Source organism: Typopeltis vanoorti, chromosome 21 (genome assembly GCF_054136105.1).
Source record: "Typopeltis vanoorti isolate ZY-2024b chromosome 21, IOZ_Tvanoo_1.0, whole genome shotgun sequence".
Taxonomy (NCBI): Eukaryota; Metazoa; Arthropoda; class Arachnida; order Uropygi; family Thelyphonidae; genus Typopeltis; species Typopeltis vanoorti.
This window is the reverse complement of record NC_143569.1, coordinates 33,466,118-33,487,455: the sequence shown is the minus strand read 5'-3', so window position 1 is coordinate 33,487,455 and position 21,338 is coordinate 33,466,118. Positions and strand designations below refer to the sequence as shown.

Here is a 21,338-nt window from a genome sequence, read left to right as displayed (position 1 = left end):
CCCTCCCTCCAAACAGTATCGTAAGCCGCTGTTAAGTCAATAAAGACTGCAGTAGTCTTCAGGCATCTTTGAAATCCTGCTTCGATGTAGGTTGTTAAGCTGAGAACTTGATCTGTGCAGCTGCGATCTCTTCTGAACCCTGCTTGTTCTATTGGAACACGTTCCAAAATTTTATCACTGATACTGTTCAATATTAGTCTCTCCAACAATTTGTAGGTTGCACTTAAAAGGGCTATGGGGCAATTCCACTCCTGTGGAATCTTCTCTGTTCTGAGATTCAAATGATGTACCCTGGTTAAAGGGACAACCAGTTCAACTGAACACTCTTTTAGTATCTGTGCTAATATCAGTCCCTGTTGCTGAATTCTTATTCACTTTGTGCATCAGCTCTAGTACCTCCTCATATACCTGTGTTATTTCCTCCAGTGCAGAGGTAGCATTCAGTTCTAAGTTGCATACATCAAGTTGATCTTATAAGGTCTCTCTCTCTCGGATCTCCTCATATCTGAAGACTCATGCTTCCTGATGATTTCTTTCTCCCCTGTGTTTTGCTTCTCTTATTGCTCTTGATCTTATATGCATTGACAAGTTATTCTTTCGCATTCATTCTTTTACTTGCTACACAACCAATATTCCCTGTAATTTTTGCTGGCCTGTGTGTGTGTGTGTGTGAGAGAAAAATATTTTATGCTCAAGTTACCAGTCTCAGACTATATGCAGTAGCATGCTACAAATTAATTTGCTTAAATCCATGTAGTTATGAAAATCCATCACTGTTTATTCAAGTGTCTGTACTGTGTAGACAATAGACATACTAAACAAATTTATCTCTCCATCTTGCTGAAATTAGCATAATTTTGCCTACAATGGTGTAGGCTAAAACTAACTAATTAGTGTGTATTAAGTTGGAATGGGTTAGAGCAGTGCTTCTCAACCTGTGGTCCGCGATGATGGGACAGGTGGTCCACAGGCAGACTTAATTAAATAACTATAATATGTTTTAATTATCTAAACAAATTAAAATTGAATAAGTAAGTAAAAATTATTGAAATCAAATGGAGACTGAAAAAAAACAACAAATATCTTCAGAATGTTGAAAGGCAGAAACAATAAAACTATATTGTTGTTCACTTCACCCTTTTTATTATTCGTCATTCTGCTGCTAAATTTGTAGCGGCAGAATCACAATAATAAAAGAGGGGTGAAGTTCTGTTCTGAACAGAAACCTCAATGTGTTTTGTATAATGAAGTGTTGTTGAACGAGTGAATGAAACCTGCGAAACTCCGACATTTAGAAACTAAACATTGTGATGTGAAAAATACTCCAATTGAATTTTTTCAGTGACTCTTAGGGACATTAAATTATGGGAAAGATATAGTTTTGTCCATTAGTTCCATTAATAGCAAGGCGCTGGAAGCATCCTATCTCTTAGGTTTGCGCATAGCGAAAACAGGGAAACCTCATTCTATCGGAGAAAATTTGCTACTTCCAGCTATAAAAGATGTGGTAAAAACGATGTTTGGCAACAAGTTACTAAAAGATGTTGATTTGATTCTTCTTTCAAATGACACTGTTGGTTGCAGAATTAATGATATGGCAGGTGATGTAGAATCTCAGTTAATCTAAATAATATTCCCTGTAATTGTAACTGATGTTACAAATGCTGCGCAGTTAATATGCTACATAAGATATGCGCATGATAACATTCATGATGATATTCTGTTTTGTAGAACTTTGCCATCCCGAACAACTGGAGAAGAAATATTTCACACTCTCAATAATTACATAATACACAAAGGGATCCAGTGGGAAAAATGTATAGGCTTCTGTTCGGATGGAGCTCACGCCCTTACAGGCAGGCACAATTTCTATGGTCTAGAAATTGTGCCTGTTAGTGTAGCTCCGGATATGAATTGGGTACATTGTTTCATACATAGGGAAGTGTTAGCCTCCAAAGGAATGCCACCAGAATTTAAAACTGTGCTATATAACGCTGTAAAACTAGTTAATTTGATTAAAGCTCGACCATTAAATAACAGGTTATTTTCAGTACTCTGCGATGGAATGGGCAGTGAATATATATACAACTTTTGCTTCATTCTGAAATTCGCTGGATTTCCAGGGGCCAAGTACTAACAAGGTTATTTCAATTAAGGCACGAAGTTTTATTATTTGTAAATGAATAATTCTGATTTTGCATCACTCCTTGTTGACAAAGCATGTCTATCATGCTTTGTCAACAAATTTTTTAATTAGAACAGCAGTTATAAAGAAGAAAAGTGAAACACATAGAAAAAATGAGATATACAAAAATTCTCACAATGTGAGTTAATACTTAGTTGGGTAACCTTTTAGCGTTAATTACGGCCTTACAACGCCTTCCCATGGAGCGAACCAAGTTTTTTAGTTTTGCAGCTGTTTGAATTTGAAAGACTGAATTATTGCTTCTATTAATTGGGTTTTTTTGATGGGTTGCTTCTTAATTGGGTTAAGGTCTGGGCTATTCCCAGGCCATTCCAGCAGTGGAATATGATTATCTTGAAATCACTTTTTGCGCACAGCAGCAACATGACATGGAGCTGAATCCTGTTGAAATATAAATGCTTCATTATCTTGGAAAAGATCATGTGCGGAAGGCTTCAGTTTGGGCTCAAGTATTTCATTTATGTATTTTGGGGCATTTATATTCCCATTAATCACGCAAATTCTGTCCACACCTTTTGATGTCATGCAACCCCAGATCATAACACTAAGTGCATGTTTCACGGTAGGTGTAATGCAATCAGGATGCAAATCTTCTCCAATTCTTCTCCTTACGTATTTTATGCCATCACTACCAAACTGAAATTTTGGTCTCATCACTCCAAATAACACTGTCCCATTGTTCTGCTGTCCAGTTAATATGGGTTTTAGCCCAGTTTAATCTTTTCAACCTTTGTTTGAGAGATAAAAATGGCTTTTTTCATAGAATTCTAGCATTTAGACCAAACTCCTGCAGTCTGCTCCAAATAGTCCTTGCACTCAACTTCACATCGTATTGCGCCATTTCATCTTGTATACACCCAGATGATTTTCTTCTGTCACGTAGGCACAGTCTCTCAATTATTCTATTATCACTTGCTGTTGTGCACCTTTTCCTGCCTTTACCAGTCTGGTTTTGTAGTGACCGAGTCTCCATATACCTCTTCAAAAATTTAGAAATGCCACCTTTGGTTAAGTTTCCACCAATTTTTCTTCTAATTTCTTCATAACTGTAGCCTTGTTCACTTAATAGTACTATTTTACATCGCTTTCTGGGTGACCAGTCAACTCTTTGCACTATTTCTTTGATTTTATTATGTTTTTACAAGCGCACTTAGTGAAATTCTCGTAGACAGGCTTATACGTTGGTTATGCATTTCTTAATCACTTAGGGAATTGAAACAACGTAGATCCGAATATAAATTAAATTATACTTTAATAAATATTTCCGATCTTTCGGCAATGTCACATTGCCATTTTCAAAAGGAACTTACAAAAGGCAGTTGCACACAGGCACTAACAATACAGTAACTGAGAATGAAGATATGAAGCTATCGTTCTCCTAGAAGTCCTGATGGTGCCCTCTGGCGGGCTAAGTAGGCGTTCTTGGCCGTTGGGCTGAAGTTCTGCTGATGTATACCTCCCAAATTTGGGGCAGTCGCATACAACCAAATTTATTGAGGTTTAGAGAGTTTCTTAGGGCAGAGTCTGATTCCATAAATAATCTTTCGAATTTATATTTGCTCCAGTGTATTACTGTAGCTTTCTTCCACTGTATTCTGTGGCGAGCATCCAGAGCATGGTCTGCAAGACCAGAATGGCTATACTTGCAAAACCGGATGTAGTCCTTGTGTTCAGAAATTCTGATATTCGCTGTCCTGCCTGTTTGGCCAAAGTATGACAGTTTACAACTGCAAGGGACCTGGTATACACCAGGTAGGTCTAGGGGAAGTGGTTGGTCTTTGGTAGAGCGGATAAGGGATGCCAATTTTCTGTAGGGCCTGTAACAGGAGGTGAGGTCATGTTTTTTTAGAATTTTGGTAATTTTTTCCGAGGTGCCTCGGATGTAGGGAATGGTGATGGATTTAGAGTAATCTTTTTTGTTGAGGGGGGGGAGGAGGGGGGGCTGTGGTTTGTAGGTTTTAATATTTTTTGGATTTTTTTTGGGGGGTGGGGTAGCCATTGGCTGAGAAAGTGTTGAGGATGTGATTTAGTTCAGTGTTAAGAACTATGTCGTTAAAACAGATTAGTTTAGCCCTGTTGTATAGTGTTTTACCACTCCATATTGTTGTGAGGGGGGGGGGATTGTTGGTGGATGTATCTGCCTGTATGGGTGGGTTTTCTGTAAACTGAGAAAACCAAAGTTCCATCAGGCTGGCGGGTGACTAGTGTGTCTAAGAAAGGAAGACAGTTGTTTTCCTCTTTTTCCAGGGTGAACTTGATTCTGGCGTGTTGGTTGTTTAAGTGTGTAAGGAAGGAGAGGAGTGTTTCAGAGCCATGTGGCCAAATAGCGAACACATTATCAACGTAGCGAAGCCATATGGTTGGTTTTTGTGGGACAGAGGCTAAGGCTTTTTCCTCAAAGGTCTCCATAAAGAAATTGGCCAAGGATGGGGAGAGTGGTGAGCCCATGGCTGTCCCCCTCTATTTGTTTGTAGAATTTTCCCTGCCAAACGAAATAGCCTGAGTTCATTGTGAACTGAAATAGAGCTGAGATATCGGGAGAAAATTTAGCCTTGGATTAGCTCTAAAGTTTCCTTGAGTGGAACATTTGTGAATAAGGAGGAGACGTCGAAGCTGACCATTATATCAGTATGTTGGAGCGTAAGGTTTTCTATGCTGGCTTTGAAGTGGGCTGAGTTTTTTATGTGTGATGGTGTGTTGCCAGTATAGTGTGTGAGCTCTTTGGCCAAATGTTTAGCTAATTTGTATGTGGGAGAATCAATGCCATCCACTATGGAACGTAATGGCACATTTTCTTTATGTATTTTTGGGAGTCCGTAAATACGGGGGGGGAGGGTATAGAGTTAAACGGTTTTAATCTGTTGGTAACTTCTACAGGCCAAGAAGTGACTTTCTTAAGGAGCCTGTGAAGTTTTCTAATTTGTGAATTGGTGGGGTTGTAATTGATAGTGAGGTAAGTAGCCCGATCTAATAGAAGAGCATTCAGCTTACCTTTGTAGTCCTTTTGGTTAAGTACTACAGTTGCATTTCCCTTATCCGCTTTGGTGATAACTAATTCTTTATTATTTCTCAATTCCTGTAGGGCTTTAAATTCCTTGTTGGATATATTGGTTTTGGGTGGTTTTGTTATGGAAAGGACACAAGCTACATCCAGTCTTACACTGTTGGCGATTTGATGTGGAAGGTGGCGGATTCCTCTTTCAATCTGGATCATAATATCCTCACTTGGTATTTTTCTGGGCGCAATGGCGAAGTTGTGGCCACGTGAAAGCACGTTGAGAGCTTCAGGGTGACTGAAGAAAGGTTGATTACGGTGTTGGTAGCAAGTTTTGGATTGACGGTAGAATTCTTTTTTAATTTATCGAATTTCTTCATCTGTCGGCCTCGTATCTTTTCAAACTCTTTGTCTGCAGCGGTACACGAGATGTCATGTAAAATTGACCACAGTTCGTGATTTAAAGTGCACGAAAGTTCATCTTTGAGGGTATGAATAGCTTCGTTAATTTCGGCTAAGCCTAACCGCATGGCGGTGATTTGTTCGCGAAGGAACGCGTAGCTAGCGCGGTTGTATATACGGAGCGCTTTTTGTGAAACAAAACGATGCTTCAATTTTACACAGTTCGGGATTACCTTGTTATCCCGGCAACGTTTCAGGAAAGTCAGACGATTTAATTGTCTGGACAGCTTCAACTTCATTTTACAATATTGGCGGGCCTTCCGTGTGATCGTATCTCTGTGGATGATGTTGATTCTCGTAGACAGGCTTATACGTTGGTTATGCATTTCTAAATCACTTAGGGAATTGAAACAACGTAGATCCGAATATAAATTAAATTATACTTTAATAAATATTTCCGATATTTCGGCACTGTCTCATTGCCATTTTCAAAAGGAACTTACAAAAAGGCAGTTGCACACAGGCACTAACAATACAGTAACTGAGAATGAAGATATGAAGCTATCGTTCTCCTAGAAGTCCTGATGGTGCCCTCTGGCAGGCTAAGTAGGCGTTCTTCGCCATTGGGCTGAAGTTCTGCTGATGTATGCCTCCCAAATTTGGGGCAGTCGTATACAACCAAATTTGTTGAGGTTTGGAGAGTTTCTTAGGGCAGAGGCTGATTCCATAAATAATCTTTCGAATTTATAATATGGTGGAATACGGTGGAAGAAAGCTACAGTAATACACCGGAGCAAATATAAATTCGAAAGATTATTTATGGAATCAGCCTCTGCCCTAAGAAACTCTCCAGACCTCAACAAATTTGGTTGTATGCGACTGCCCCAAATTTGGGAGGCATCCATCAGCAGACCTTCAGCCCAATGGCCAAGAACCCCTACTTAGCCTGCCAGAGGGCACCATCAGGACTTCTAGGAGAACGATATCTTCATTCTCAGTTACTGTATTGTTAGTGCCTGTGTGCAACTGCCTCTTTGTAAGTTCCTTTTGAAAATGGCAATGTGACATTGCCGAAATATCGGAAATATTTATTAAAGTATAATTTAATTTATATTCGGATCTACGTTGTTTCAATTCCCTTAGTGATTTAGAAATCACTTAGTGAAAGAACACAAAAACCAACCAACCAACTTGATAGCAATCACATAACACACTGACAAATGTCCTCCTCTCAGCCCCAGTACGTGACGACAATAGCTGAATCCTAATGTGAACTTATTGGCTCATTGCCAAAACAAGATGACACCTGATTGGCTCTCTATACACTCATGCTCATTGGCTACATTCAAATGAAGGAAAGCTACTTCATATCAACCTAAGCAAGTTGTGCTTCTTTTTTCTGGTTATTTGGCTCTAACTTTTCATAGAATATAGATAATTAAGCAAACTTCATTGCATTACATTCCTGATTAAATTATCTTTCCATTGATATATAATTTTATGGTATTACGTAAACCAAAACAAAAAGTGCTGTTTTGAGCCATCAAACCTCAAAAATACACTTTTTCCAAAAGGTTTCCACAATTTTGGCCACTAGTGTAAGGTGGTCAAGGCATGATCAGAAAGGCTAGCTTCACCATAATTATTATTTGTTATTATTTGACACCTCCTGGGAGTCCATGGACTCATTGAGGGAGTGGCACCTGCTCTACAACTCCGTCTCCTACACCAACACCATCTAACGCCGACCTCCACTGTTATTGCCACACACAATCACAAATATCCATGCTCACGACGGGATTCGAACCCGCAGCCTTTTGGCTGGAGAGCAGATATGCTATCCACTTGGCCAACCAGGCCGGCATTATATTAATGTGTTGTTTATGTTCTTTTTGTCTGATAGGAATTGTGCGTCCTGTTTCTCCTATATATGGTATGTTTTAGGTGCAATAAATACAGTATACTCCAGGGTGGGCCAGCGGAGGGAGTGGGTCTTTGGATGAGTTGAGTAAGCTTTTTAATTTTGCAGGTTTAAAGGTGGCTTTGAGGTTGTATTTTTGTAGTATTCTGTTTATTTATTTTTTCTGATATCCCTTTAATGTAAGGAATGTTTATAGTTTTATTGTAGTCAGGTTTGTCTTTGTTTATTATTGAAGTCTTGTAGAGAATTTTGTTAATAGTGTTTTGGCTGTACCCGTTTTTTTTTGATAACTTTAAATTCTTTTAGTGCCTGTCCATTGGAGCAGATCTTCAGAGCCCTGTTTTTTTAGAGTGTTAATGACACCTAGTTTTTGTGTTGGGTGGTGGTAGGAGTTTATGTGTATATATATTGGCCAGTATGTGTCGGTTTCTGGTAAACATTGAAGGAAAGATTGCCAGAAGGAAGACAAGTGTATCTAGAAACAGAAGTGTGTTCTGTTTTTCAATCTCCGTTGTGAACTATATATGTTTGTGTTGTTTGTTTTGGTGGCTAAGGAATGTGTCTATCGTCAACGGGACCAGATCGCGAAAACATTGTGAACGTATCTAAGCCAGACTTTGGGTTTTAAAGGAGAGGAACCTAAAGCAAGTTGCTCAAATGGGGGATAATGACGAACCCATGGCTGTGCCTTCTTTTTGTAGGTAGAAAGCGTTTTGCCATACAAAATAACCGGAATGCAATACATGTGCAAAGAGCGCCCTGATATCTGGAGGGAATTTGTTCTGTAAAAGAAGGATTGTGTTATTGATTGGGACATTCGTAAGGAGGGCAGAGACATGAAAACTGACTAATAAATCATCTTTTTCTAATGTAATGTCTTTGATGATGTTTATGAAGTGTTGTGTGTTTGATATAGGAGGGGGAATGACCTACCAACTCCTTGAGCATTACTGCTAATTTTTTGGCTAAGTGGTAATTCGGGCTATTTATTTCTTCAACTATAGGCCGTAGTGGTGTGTTTTCTTTGTGTATTTTCGGTAGCCCGTAAATTCTTGGAGAACGAGCATAGTATGGTAATAGTTTTTTGACCGTATCTTCGGGCCATGTGGTAATTGACTTAAGTAGTTTCTCCGTTTTCTTTTTTATTCTATTGGTTGGGTTGTAGTTAATGAGTTGGTATGTGTTAAAGTCCGAGACTAGCAGATTAATTTTTTCCACATAAGTGGTTCAGTTTAAAATAACAGTGGCACTTCCTTTATCGTCTCTAGTTATTATAGTGTTCGGATTTGACTTTAATGATTTCACCGCTGTTAATTCGTGTTTTGTTAAGCTGCTTGTTATTGTTTTGTTATGTTTTAAAATGTTGGTGGTTTCTAAACGTATTTTGTCTGCCATGTTATTTGGGATGAATCTTAAGCCTTTTTCTATGTTACAAATAAATTCAAGTTTGTTTATCGGCCTGGGTGCTACTGCAGAATTTAGACCTTTATTTAGTACCGAGAGTTCGTCTTTGTTTAAAGCGTGGTTGGATAGGTTAACTACATTACTGTTACCTGTAGGCAATTGGTGGCTCCTGTTGTTTCTTGCTTCTGGTTGGTTATCATTCACTGTGGAGAGATTTGAATATGGCCGCTGGTTTTGTTGATCTTTTAGCCTTTGTTGAGGTGAATTTTCTCTTTAGTTTGATGCAATTTGGAATAACGTTGCTGTCCCTACACTGTTTTAAAACTGTAGGTTTTAAAACGGTGTAGGTTACTACTGTATGTAATGTAACTTAGCTTGTCCTGTATATTTGTATATGCTCCAGATGATGATCTTAATATGAAGATTGGAATGTCGGGATATTAAAAGAGTTATTTATAACACGGTTGTAAAGTCCATAATTTCTAAAATGAATGCTGATCACCGTGTAACACTAAAAGAAAGGATCTTCAAGATTTCTATGCCTGATTTTCTTAGCTGGATTATTGATTTCAACCTTCTGATCATGTTCAGTGATGTGTGTTGATTGTAAACATGTGCACTGAACTTATCAGTGAAACAATTCTTATTGGTGTGGATGCATTCATTCTCTATTCACTTAAAATTCACATCCCTTATCTAATCCTTGGCTTTTGTCAAAATCTCAACCTTCTTTTCTGTTTATACCAAAACTTACCATATATCAACACACCCAGAACTGATTTTGAAAGAACCAAATACAGTGATCTTGCATCACATCAAAATGGTAGTCATTCTTTGTTCTCTTATCAAATCTATTGGAACTATTGTCCAGTCCTATGTCTCCTCTTACACTTTAATGGTTTCATTGCTTCTGATAATCTACAGAGAAAGGGAATCTCCGGGATTCTTACTTTTTTCCAATTCTTAGACCCTAAGTAGCAGAATAGAGCATTTACAAAAACAGTCTTGAACAGCATTCTTTACTTTTTCAGCATATTATTTAATTTTTAATTATTATTATTATTATTAAGACCTCTAGGGAGTCAAGGACTCATTGAGGGAAGCTATAAATCACCCAAACCAGCTGTTATACCTTCCCTTAAATTCATTCACACTAGATGCAATCACTATTCCACTCGCTGCTCTGTGAGAGAAAAACTTAGCTCTTACCCCTTTCTTAACTGCGAACAAACTTCCATAGATGCCCCTTTGTTCTCTATCTCTCCGCCTCCCATATAATGAAAAATTTCATCAGATGATAACCTATAACACTCATTCAAAAGTTTATACACTTCTATCATATCACTCCACTTTCTCCTATTAATGAGTCTGTAATCCACATACTCACAATCTGTCCTCATAATCTAAATCCCATAATCCTGATATAATCATTGTAATTTTTCTTTGCTACCTATCCACAGCTTCTTTAACCCTTTGGAACCTGGGCGACCAAATATGCAAACAGTAATCCAGGTGTGGCCTTATAAAGAGGCTAAATGACTTCTTTATCCAAGGTCCATAGCCTCATCAGTTTCTTGTAGCATAACCTTGCTAATATAATATACTGCTGTAAATCACTCCAAAGTGCATAACTTTACGCTTACATTAAACTGATAGCCATTTTCGTTTGCCCAATTTTCCAGCCTACTCAAGTCATTTTGTAAGTGCTAGATATCAGCAGCATCCCTGATTGTCCTGTACATCTTATATTGGATCCTGACTAATGTCATTAATGTATAGATTGAACAATAATGGCCCAAGGACTGAACCCTGAGGTACACCACTGGTCACCTTAAATTTGGTCGATTCATACCCACCATATATCAAAAATTGATATCTGTCTGTCAACCATCCACTGATCTAAGTCAAGAGTTTATTGGTCTCACACCAATAATTAATTTTTCCAGGCACCTGCAGCAAAACTTTTGCTCATTGGGACAAATGTTCTCCTCGGTAGTCATAACTTTAACTTGAGCTTTACATACTGCCCTGTTGTGACAAGTTTTTTGGCATCATTCTTAAGAGTGGTAAAAACTAATAATATTTCTATAGTTATATTAATAAATGCTGTAGTATATACAATAAATACACTCAAAACTACAATAATACGCTAAAAATTTATTCCCCCCTTTAATTTTTTTTGGCAAAAACCGATCAGGAGAATCCTGGCCAAACATGATATCAAAATGTCTCATGGCACCGATGACATTTTTTCCAATTAATTTTTAGGTTTGTGCTTTGCAGTTGACCTCTTTCTAAGCCTCTCCACTCTTTAATACCAGTGGAATAGCAGAGATGTTTAATCTCTCCTTTTCCACTGGCATCTGTTCTTTAGTCTATAATCAGCCCATTTCTAAGGAGTGTGACTGATCTTTCCATCAGATTACATCAATATTTCTTTTACTTCAGTACTTTCCAGTGTAATGGAGGAAACCATTCACATTAACTTCTATGCCATCTTGAAATTCTCTAAACAATTATCAGTATGTATTCTCTTACTGGTGATCAAACAGTATATCTTCTTGCTTATGTCATTCACCTTTGGATAAATTCAGGGAATCTCAAGTGGTTCCTCTTAATATCCCTCATACATTGATCATGTTTGTCAAAAAGGCCTGTAAAGTGAGGCCACATATGGCTGGTCTTTTGACTTCTACATCTGGGTTGCTTGATACATGTCTGTATTTGCATTGAGTGATTATGGATGATACTATTTAAGTTCGAACTTTGAGACCAATGCTGGGGTTTCAAAAGATTCTAATTTATTTTTCCTCTTCCTTCTGTCTATTAGCAACCTCCAGTTAGCTGCAAATCCAGAGTACAGATTTCTAATGACAGTACATTGCACTTTGCTTTTTCATTTAACACACCTTGCACAACACAGTCATGCTTGATAAGAAATTATATTCTTACTAATCGTTTTACCTAAAAGTAAGCAAACAAAGTCTATGTGTTGAAAAGTATCCCCACAAAACTTGAGAATATCAATTTTTATCATTCTGATTTCCCATCTCCAAACCATTCTTCATTGGAAGTGCTGATAACCTTGCAATGCTAGCTGAACTGAAATTTGCTGTATTTCTCCCCAAAATGACCTTTCTTCCACACTAGCTTTTAACATCCAAGTTCTTGGACAAGATAGGATTTCTATTTATTGTTAATTCTCCCTCCCTCTATCTTCTGAATCTGTTGAACAAATTTTCTTCATTTTCATCATTCTTTTTACTGCCCTAAAGAATGCTGTCTAGAGGGTATCAAATCCAATGTTAACAGGTTTCTTCTTGCTCCTCAACTTTCCACCTACCCTCAGTGCATGTACTGGGGGATAGGTAGAAAAAAATGTATCTTGCCAACAGCCTCTGGAACTGCTTCACTACTCTGCTCTCAAATGATACGGTTCTAGGTCTCTACAAGAGTTGACTGAAAAGTTGTGATAATCACCATGAAGGAAACGAGGTAGAACCATGTAACTTGCACGTTATTCTACATATTCCCCACGAAATGTTATACATTTGTTACAACTCTGCTATATCATTTGCAATCCTCTGAGAAAAAAGTCTTTCCTCGTTGTACAAACAAGTCCCAAGCGGCAGATATGACTTTGTCTCTGTGGTAAATTTTGTTCCATTCAAGTGTTTCTTTAAATTTCAGAATAGGAAATAGATGGTACCAGTTCTGGTGAATAGGGTGGGTGAGGCAGACATTGAAAGCCCACATTGTGTATAGCCTGTTGGGTTTCGTGAGCAGTGTGAGCAGCTGCATTGTCCTGCAAAAGCAACATGCCTCTACTCAGTTTTCCATGGCATTTTTCCTTCATTACCTCCTTCACTTCCATCAGAGCTGTTGAATAAGCTGCTGCTGTAACAGTTTCACCTTTTTTTTTGAGGTACTTGGTAAGGATTACACCATCCTTATACCAAAAGACAATGACAAGAACTTTCCCTGCTGACTTTTAGTTTTGGAAATTATTTGGCCATTGAGACAAAGGTTCTCCATAAAAGCAGCACTTCTTTGCTCAGTTTCCCATGGTGTGTTTTTCCTTCAGTTCTTTCTGAGCTGTTGAATAAACTCTTGCTGCTGTAACAGTTTCACCTCTTCTTGAAGTTCTTAGTAAGATTACACCATCCACATTCTCAAAAGACAATAGCAAGAACCGTCTTTTCTGACTTTTAGGTTCGGAACTTTTTTGGCCATGGAGAACCTTTGTGTCTCCACTCCATTGACTGTTGTTTGGTCTCTGGGTTCTAATGATGAAGCAATGTTTCATTAATAGTCATAATACGAGCCAAAAATTTGCATCTGATTTCTCAGAATGACCCAAAATTCCTTTATATAACAGCACATGTTCTCTCTTTTGGTTGGCATTCAAACATTTGGGGACCTACTTTGCTGAGTGCTTCTACATGTTCAGATATTGGTGAATAATGACCCCAACTTGTTCCCTGGATATCCCCAAAGTCTTTGGAATGTTTTTGGCTGATATTTATCTATCATCAAGGATCATGGCATGCACTGCATCGATGTTTTCAGGTGTGATCACTGTGGAAAGTCTTCCTGACCTGGGGGCATCTGTTGTTTCAGGCTTCTCAGTTTTAAACTTGGCCACCCATCTGGCAATTGTTGGATATGCTGGGGCACAGTCTCATGCAAAGTTTGGTTAATCTCAGTGGTGGTGAATCTCACTTCAAATTTCTTTAAAACCTCTGACGTGTCTTATGTATCCTAAAACACAAAGAACAAATTATTACAATTCAATGAAACATGGGGTTAAAGGGCTTAAAGATATGCTCTTTCTTATGATTATCAGTTGCTTTAATATCATTTTTATTCTAGATGTTTATCAGAACTTTTCAGCCCCCCCACTGTATGGCATCGACGTTGAAGTAATAGAATGAAGCCTCTTATTCCATCAATGTTCAGCATAAGTTATAACCAACACCTTAGCTTAAACATATGATTATTGATTCTTTATGGTGTTTTTGTCATGCCCTTTGAAAGTATTATTTTGCATGTAAAAGAGGTTGAGTCGGATTTGGAACCTCTGCCCAGAGACTCAATATGCATCAGCCTTAAATAATCAAAGTCCGTGTTTCACCAGTCAGTGATTAGCTATCAACTAGTTCATCTAATTGATATTTCCTTCAAACAAGGTCTTCCTTTTGCAGCTGGAATGCTTGCCAGAGCCTCTTTGATTAAAAGGGGCTATTCAGCAAGGATTTAATAGTTGGAGTGATTATTATGTTCTGTTTAATCTATATTCTTGATGATCTTGTAAATATTGAAAAATGTAGTAACTAAGTTTATTTTAATTAAAGTTATTCAAACATAATAATCTCCAGAAGTTTTTCACAATGAGTTTTGGAGACAGTGTAACATTGAAGGGAAAGGGTAATAGATTAATTTTTCAGATGAAATGCCTATCTTACATTTCATAAAACAGACAAGTGCTTCCTCACTTGCCAGATTACTATGAAACCATACAAAGAGAGATTTTTGAATTTTCGGAGTGACAATATTAAGAATGAGAAACGGGATGGATACCTTACCAATGGCTACATGTGATTTTGTAAATATATATATATATATATATATATATATATATTGTTGGAAGGCATGCTTCAATCCAAATAAAAGAATTTTTATATTACCCTGGAATTATTACTGAGAGCAGATGCTTCTGGTACCAGTTATTCATTCTCAGTTTCTTTTTCTTAAATTTTCACTTATCAGAATTGGACCTATTCAGTTATGCTTCACTACTGAAAGAAGTTGGTTGGTTCACTAGGAGAATTAGGCAAATGTATTAAACATTCCATAGGAGCTATCAGACTTCTCATTTGATAATTAGTTTCTGGGTCAGTATCAATGAGGAAAATAAGAGGCTATCCAGCTGCACAGTTGAATAATTAGTGTGTGTGTGTGGTAATGGATTTCATCATGTTATTATCTGTTGAAGTCTCACTGCTGTTCATTTTTGAACATGAATTGTAGCACACTTTTCTCATTTAATCCAAATTGCAGTCAGTTTCCATGGTGCAAATTTAGTCAGCTCTTTGTGGTACACTTCAATCTGCAAATAGTTATTTTTCTTTCAGAATTTGGTGGTTCATGTTTCAAATTTGGTCATCTTTTATTCTTTAGGTCATGTATCATGGATTTTATTATTATTCAGAAGCTCATCACAGGAGATCCATTATTCACACAATAACTATCATACATACCTCTCCTTAAACTCATTCATTGAATAAAGCACTCACAACCACATCTGGCAACCCATTCATCATCCTAAAACCAAAATCTGGTCCTAACACATCCTTGCTAACTGACACTCTTACACAATTTCCATGGGTGATCCCTCATCCACTCTCTTCCTGCCATGTACTGAAAACAGTCTTTAATGTCAATCCTATAAAAAAAAAAAAAAAAAAAAAAAAAAAAAAAAAACCTTTAATAACTTATTTGCTTCTGTATGTCTTCTCTCCTTTGTCTCGGTTTTTGAAGCCCATAGACCAGCAGTCTTTTCTCATGGGGAGAATCCCACAGACCAGCCACAAATTTTGTCACATGCCTCTATATCCTCTCCACCAATTCTTCATCCACATGGAATTCAGATGTCCAGATTTGCTTGCAGTAGGCCAGATGAAGCTTTATGAAGGGGAACAGTAACTTCTCTATCTTTGCTTGTTAATGTGTGTTCTTCAACAACTATATAATCTGATGATCAGTATGGTGAATAGCTTGTGATCTCTTCTTCTCAAAGTGCATCACCTTATACTTGGCCACGTTGAACTGGCAGCCATTTACCTTACCCATACTGCTAGTCTGTTTCATTTATCTATACATCCCCTTAATTATTTAAGATCATTCTGCCAAGTTTTGCATCATCAGTAAACAACTGAATATTTCCCATCATATAATTTCCCATATCACTGATGCAAAAATTAAGCAACAGACCAAGTGCTGAGCTCTGTAATACACCACTCCATGAACCACTCTTAGATATCTGTCCATCAGCCATCCTGTAAACAAAATCACCAGATTCATATCCATACTCATTTGTTCCAATTTATTCAGCAGAGTTCTATGTAGAATTGTCAAATGCTTTTGCATAGTCTAGCTACTACTAGATTCAGTGATACTTCACTGAGCAGGCTTTTCCCTTATCCAACTCCATTCTCATTTTATTATAACAAGTAAGCAAATTACTGGCAATATCCATCTTTCACAAAACTCTTGTCCCTTATAAGGTATCATATGCCTATCCACCCAGTCCTGAATTCTGTCTTTTACCCATTTCTCAAATACCTTAACCACCACCACTCCTGAAACGTTGATTGGCCTATAATTTGTTATTTGTGTTGGAGCCTCCTCTATGCAGTGGGACTGTTTTGCTTTTTTTTTTTTCATTTTATTGGCACTTCTCAGTACTGAGTCTTAAATTAGACAGCTTCATCAGAGGAGATAATAATTCCCTTGCACATTCTCATAATACAGTAGCTGATAAGCCATATAATCCCATGGCTGTGTTCGCATAGATGGTACACATTTGTAAAATGCTCATTCAGTAATTCAACCGTTTGGTTTTCTGTTACTACCTTCCTGCCATATGTACTTTTTAGCCATCCTTCCATAGTCATTCCTCCTTTTACTTACTACGTAGCGAAAGAACTCTTCAAGATTTCTTTTAGCCTCATCAGCTAGCTTTCGATCATAATTAGCTTTATTCTTCTTTACTATATAGGTCACCCTTCTTGCCTGTGCCATAGCCTGCTCAGTGGCAGTCTAATCATACGAGCATCATATATTCCTTCAATAGCTTTTTCTTTGTATATAACTCCTACTTGCTTAATGAAGCTGTTCATCCATCTAACTCCTACATGACTTATCCTTCTTACTTAGGTTGCTTTCTCCAAAAACCTCTTGACCACCACTTCTCCTCCTTCAAATTTATACACCATGGCACTGCTGAAAACTCACTCCTCAGTTTGTCATAATCAGCTGCTTTGTAATCTCACATATATCCTTTCTTAAAAGAAAATTCTGCATGTCTGGCAATCTCCTAGGTCAAGGCTACATGATCACTTTTCTCAAGAAGAGGCAGTGTCTTAAGTTCTCTGATGCTATGACCAGGTCCATCACTCTCAAACCTAGGTTCCCTTCCGTTATATGCTGCCTCAGGTAATTATCTTCCAGCAGCTGTATAAAATCGTCCTCCCAATGTATGTCCTCATAGTTGAAATGCATGTCATTTAATTTTCCTTTATACCTCTGGATTATAGTAGCAACTAATTATGTTTCATCCTATTGGCTTTCTCATACCTGATAGTCTAAAATGAACTGCCCTCTGTATCCCTGATGTACTTCTACTCCTATTGGCTTCAGTTCTTCTGGCATCATTAGTCCCCCTCCCTCTCAATCCTGTTCGTTCTGTCCTCTCTGAAGATACCATACCCTTTGCATTCTATTCTTATAACTATAATATCCTCAGTCAACCAAGTCTCACTAATACCTATAACTTTCGGCTGAGTTGAGGTAACCAATACCAAAAACTTCTCGCCCTTGTTTATATGCCTACATCCTCTCTTATACCTTGTATTGCTTAGTCCACTAAAGTTAAGAACCTGGGGTGCTACATTTAGCATCTTGCATTCACCTAACCACTTATCTCTAAGTTGCCTGAACCCTGAATCCTCCCCATTGCCAAAATATTTTAGTTTCCCTGCCTCTGCACTTCCGTACTCTCACTGAACAACACTTTCTCAAGACTCCTGACGAAATCAATTGAAATGTTAGCCATTCACCTTATATAATTCCTTCCTTCCATCACACTCACTGCATACCATTCCTCCTGCATAATCTGTGCACAGACTCATTCATGATTATAGCTCTATCATACAGTGGCAACAGGCTCACAACTTTTACTTTCTTGCTTTTCTTTTTCACATGTGGTAGCAACTCTTTCATATCTACTCTCATGCTACACTTGTCACCTGCTAAATAATTTGTACCAACCAAAATAAATCTATCTTTATCTTTCACTCACTGCATCCATAACTCCATCCGTAATCTTGGCATCAGGAAAACAGGATTTTATCAGTCTCTCCTCAAGCACTCCTCTTGTCAGTGAATCACCATACAATATTCATTCCTGATTCTCATGCTTTTTCCCTTTCGTACTCTGCTTTCTCTTCTGTTTCTTCTTTTCCTCCTTTCTCTCTTGTGTCATAACCATCTGCTAAGCATGTCTCCCATCACTTAATTTGACTTTTTTTTCTCTGTGGTCCACATAAGCATGCCATCTTTTTCCTTAACATCTGGGTATTCTTCATTTTCCACTGTCTCATTCTTACAGACACTTGTAACATCAACCCCACCAATCACATTTTAATGCATGTTGTCTTTCAGCTCATTCCTATTATTCTTATTCTTTTCACACTTCTGGCAATCACTTGTGAAATACTGACAAACATGCTCTCCAGTTTTGTTTTCCTTCCATAAATCACTTGTTCTATGAAGTGCATACGTTTCTTATTCTGCAGCAAACAGAATCACATACTGAAATTGTCCACCATTATTTTATGCATCAATACCATGATGTACAAAGCAGCATACAAAAAAACAAAAATCAAAGCTTTTAAAACTACAAAATTAAGTATATACTAACTTTAAATTAAATAAACACTCAAATATAATAATGCACAAAGAAGGTGATAATTATTGCTAAATACTTTCAAAAAGAACTTATCTTTCAGCACCAAAATTCACCATGTGTAGTACCTTCTTTTATTGTGGATTCTTAAGTTATGGTGGCTTATTTCTTTAGTAGCAAAGGAGGCTGGTGACTTTTAGATGCTTATGGCCTTACATTTATATATATTATTATTATTATGTGAGACCTCCAGGGAGCCCAGAGACTCATCAAGGGAGGGCACCTACTCTAAACTCTGTCTCCACCCCCTCAATACACCAACTGTACAACAAACCACAACTATCACTATCATCTACTACACTAACACCATTTACCGCTAGTATTTTCACAGACAATCCACAAAAATCCATGCCCATGGTGGGATTCGAGCCTGCATCCTTTTGGTTGGAGAGCAGATATGCTAACTACTCGGCCAACCAGGCCAGCATATGCAGGACTATTTTGCACGTCTTTATCAGGTCGAAAACTTCTTATTTATTAGTGTTTTGGGGCTAAAGGTTAAATAATCTTTAACCTTCAGCCCCAATGCAATGATTTACACCATTGCTTTATAGACCCCAGCATAAAACACTTTGAAGCCATTCAGCTCTCTACTTTACATATGTATGAATTTAATCATATTACATTACTGTAATGTTGTGTTATAATGTTTTGATACTGCAATAAATATATAGCATGTGCTATGCTCAAATGAACTTATGTACTCATTATTTAGTAAATGTTATAATATAGAAATATGCCTGTCTTTAGCCTCACAGTATATTTTTTACCATGGGGATGAACAAACCTGGGTTTGATTTCTGTCTATGACATGAGGCATCTTTATCTGGTTTCTTCTGACTAAAGGTGAGTTAGCCAGTCTCATATAGAGGAAGAGGGTTTTTTCACTCAGAAACTCTAGTTTTTCATCCCTCAGAACAGGCAAACTGGCCCTGTGAACACGCACAGATTTACAGCCATGAATACTTACATACTTATGACAATATGTGGAAGAGATAGTCCTCACCACATGTCTTTATGCCCATAGTTAACCATGAGTCACATAATGGTAGTCAACCTCCTGGATAGATGGCACTTGAATGAGAAGGGGGATGGGATGAACAAACTTAAATATTTGTGCTTGACAGTTCTTTGCCATAACAAGAAAATATTTATTCATTATAATTCATAACCATTGTGTAAAGTTTTCATTTTTATAATAGTTTTTTCCTTTTTTTCTTTTAGATGCAAAACCTAAACAACATAATAATGTTTCCTCTTGATAATCTTTTAAAGGGAGATCTTAGAGGTGTTAAAGGGGTAAGATAATCAGCCTTTTTTTTTTTTTTTTTAAATAACTTCTTCAGTTTTTTTTTTTGATGTGGTCAGAGTTTTTTATGATTTTTGTTTTTGCTTATTTAATTTCAGGATCTGAAAAAGCCATTTGATAAAGCCTGGAGAGATTATGAAACAAAAATGTAAGATATTGTGATGAATATATATATTTTTTCTTTTCCACTTTAGTTCCTTATATTTTTTGATTGTTGAAAGTTATTGGCTTTATTGAGCCACACCAAGAATTGGATAGTGATTTACTTAAATTTCTGAAACAAAAAAGAAGTATTTTTTTCATCATGATTTAATGATGACCAGTATGAAATTTGTGGAAACGACTACAGTTTAGAGTAAAAATAACTTATTTTAAATTATTTATTTATTAAATTATTTATTAAGAATTTATTTATAAATTCTTAATAATAATGCTAATAAAAGTGATTTTAAAGCTAAAGCAATTTTATTTCCATTGTGTGTGCAAAATTATTCACAACTCTGTTATTCAAAAGAAAATAAAAGTGGATTGAAGATTGAAGAAGATAAAACTGGTGCCTGTTTGAGCACATATTATGTAGTTAATAATCTTCAAGTTATCACTCCCTTGTTAAGCATGATTCTGATTTAGATTGAACCCTAAGTAGTCCCCCATTTTAGAATTACAGACTTACAGGATTGAAAAAATAGCTATTTGAAAGCTTTCTGCATACATCAGATGATATTCTGACTGCTTTGAGTGTGCTTGATATGCCTGGTAATGTAATGTTTGCTTATGGAATTTTTTCTTAGATGTTCCATACTCTGATTAAAAAGCAAAAAAAAAAAAATATATATATATATATATATATATATATATATATATTAAAATTTATTTAATGACTAAAAACCGAAGTTTTTGAATAAAAAAAACTTTATTAATACACATGACTAGTTTTGTCTGAGAACAGACTTCATCAGTGTAAACGAAAAGGATATAAAAATATTAGAGAAAACCATACGAATGCTGGATTTCTACACTGCAGAACATTTAAACAACAGAGGTTAACGTTTAAATGGAAGAAAGAACTCTGGCTGTAGCAACATGGCCATGCGGTTGTGTGAGGTCTCATGATCTCCAGTATTGAATGGCAGAGCTGTGAGAGTCTGGCAAATAATATCTCAGGTTGCTATTGATATGGACGGGATGAAGAACAATTTCCTAGATTCTAGAATCCGTCTCTCTCTAATTCGTCACAAGATCTGCGAATGTTGTTGGTTAAATCCAGGCGTTGATGTTGTAGGCCTTCTTCATTAGAGTTTGCTGAAAATAATACATGGCTGGACAAGGCGCTAGCTTGAGTTTTTGTTGTAG

General features: G+C 37.0%; 1 protein-coding gene across 3 annotated transcripts in view; it reads left to right on the top strand.

Annotated features, from left to right (window-relative positions):
- Window positions 1-21,338, top strand: part of Asap (ArfGAP domain of ASAP) — a 718,739-nt gene that overhangs the window by 113,233 nt on the left and 584,168 nt on the right. For all 3 annotated transcript variants that reach the window (XM_090411444.1, XM_090411445.1, XM_090411443.1), the window contains exons 5-6: window positions 19,901-19,975; window positions 20,084-20,133. In XM_090411444.1, coding sequence (XP_090267570.1) covers window positions 19,901-19,975; window positions 20,084-20,133 — 125 coding nt within the window. The remainder of the gene's footprint in view (window positions 1-19,900; window positions 19,976-20,083; window positions 20,134-21,338) is intronic.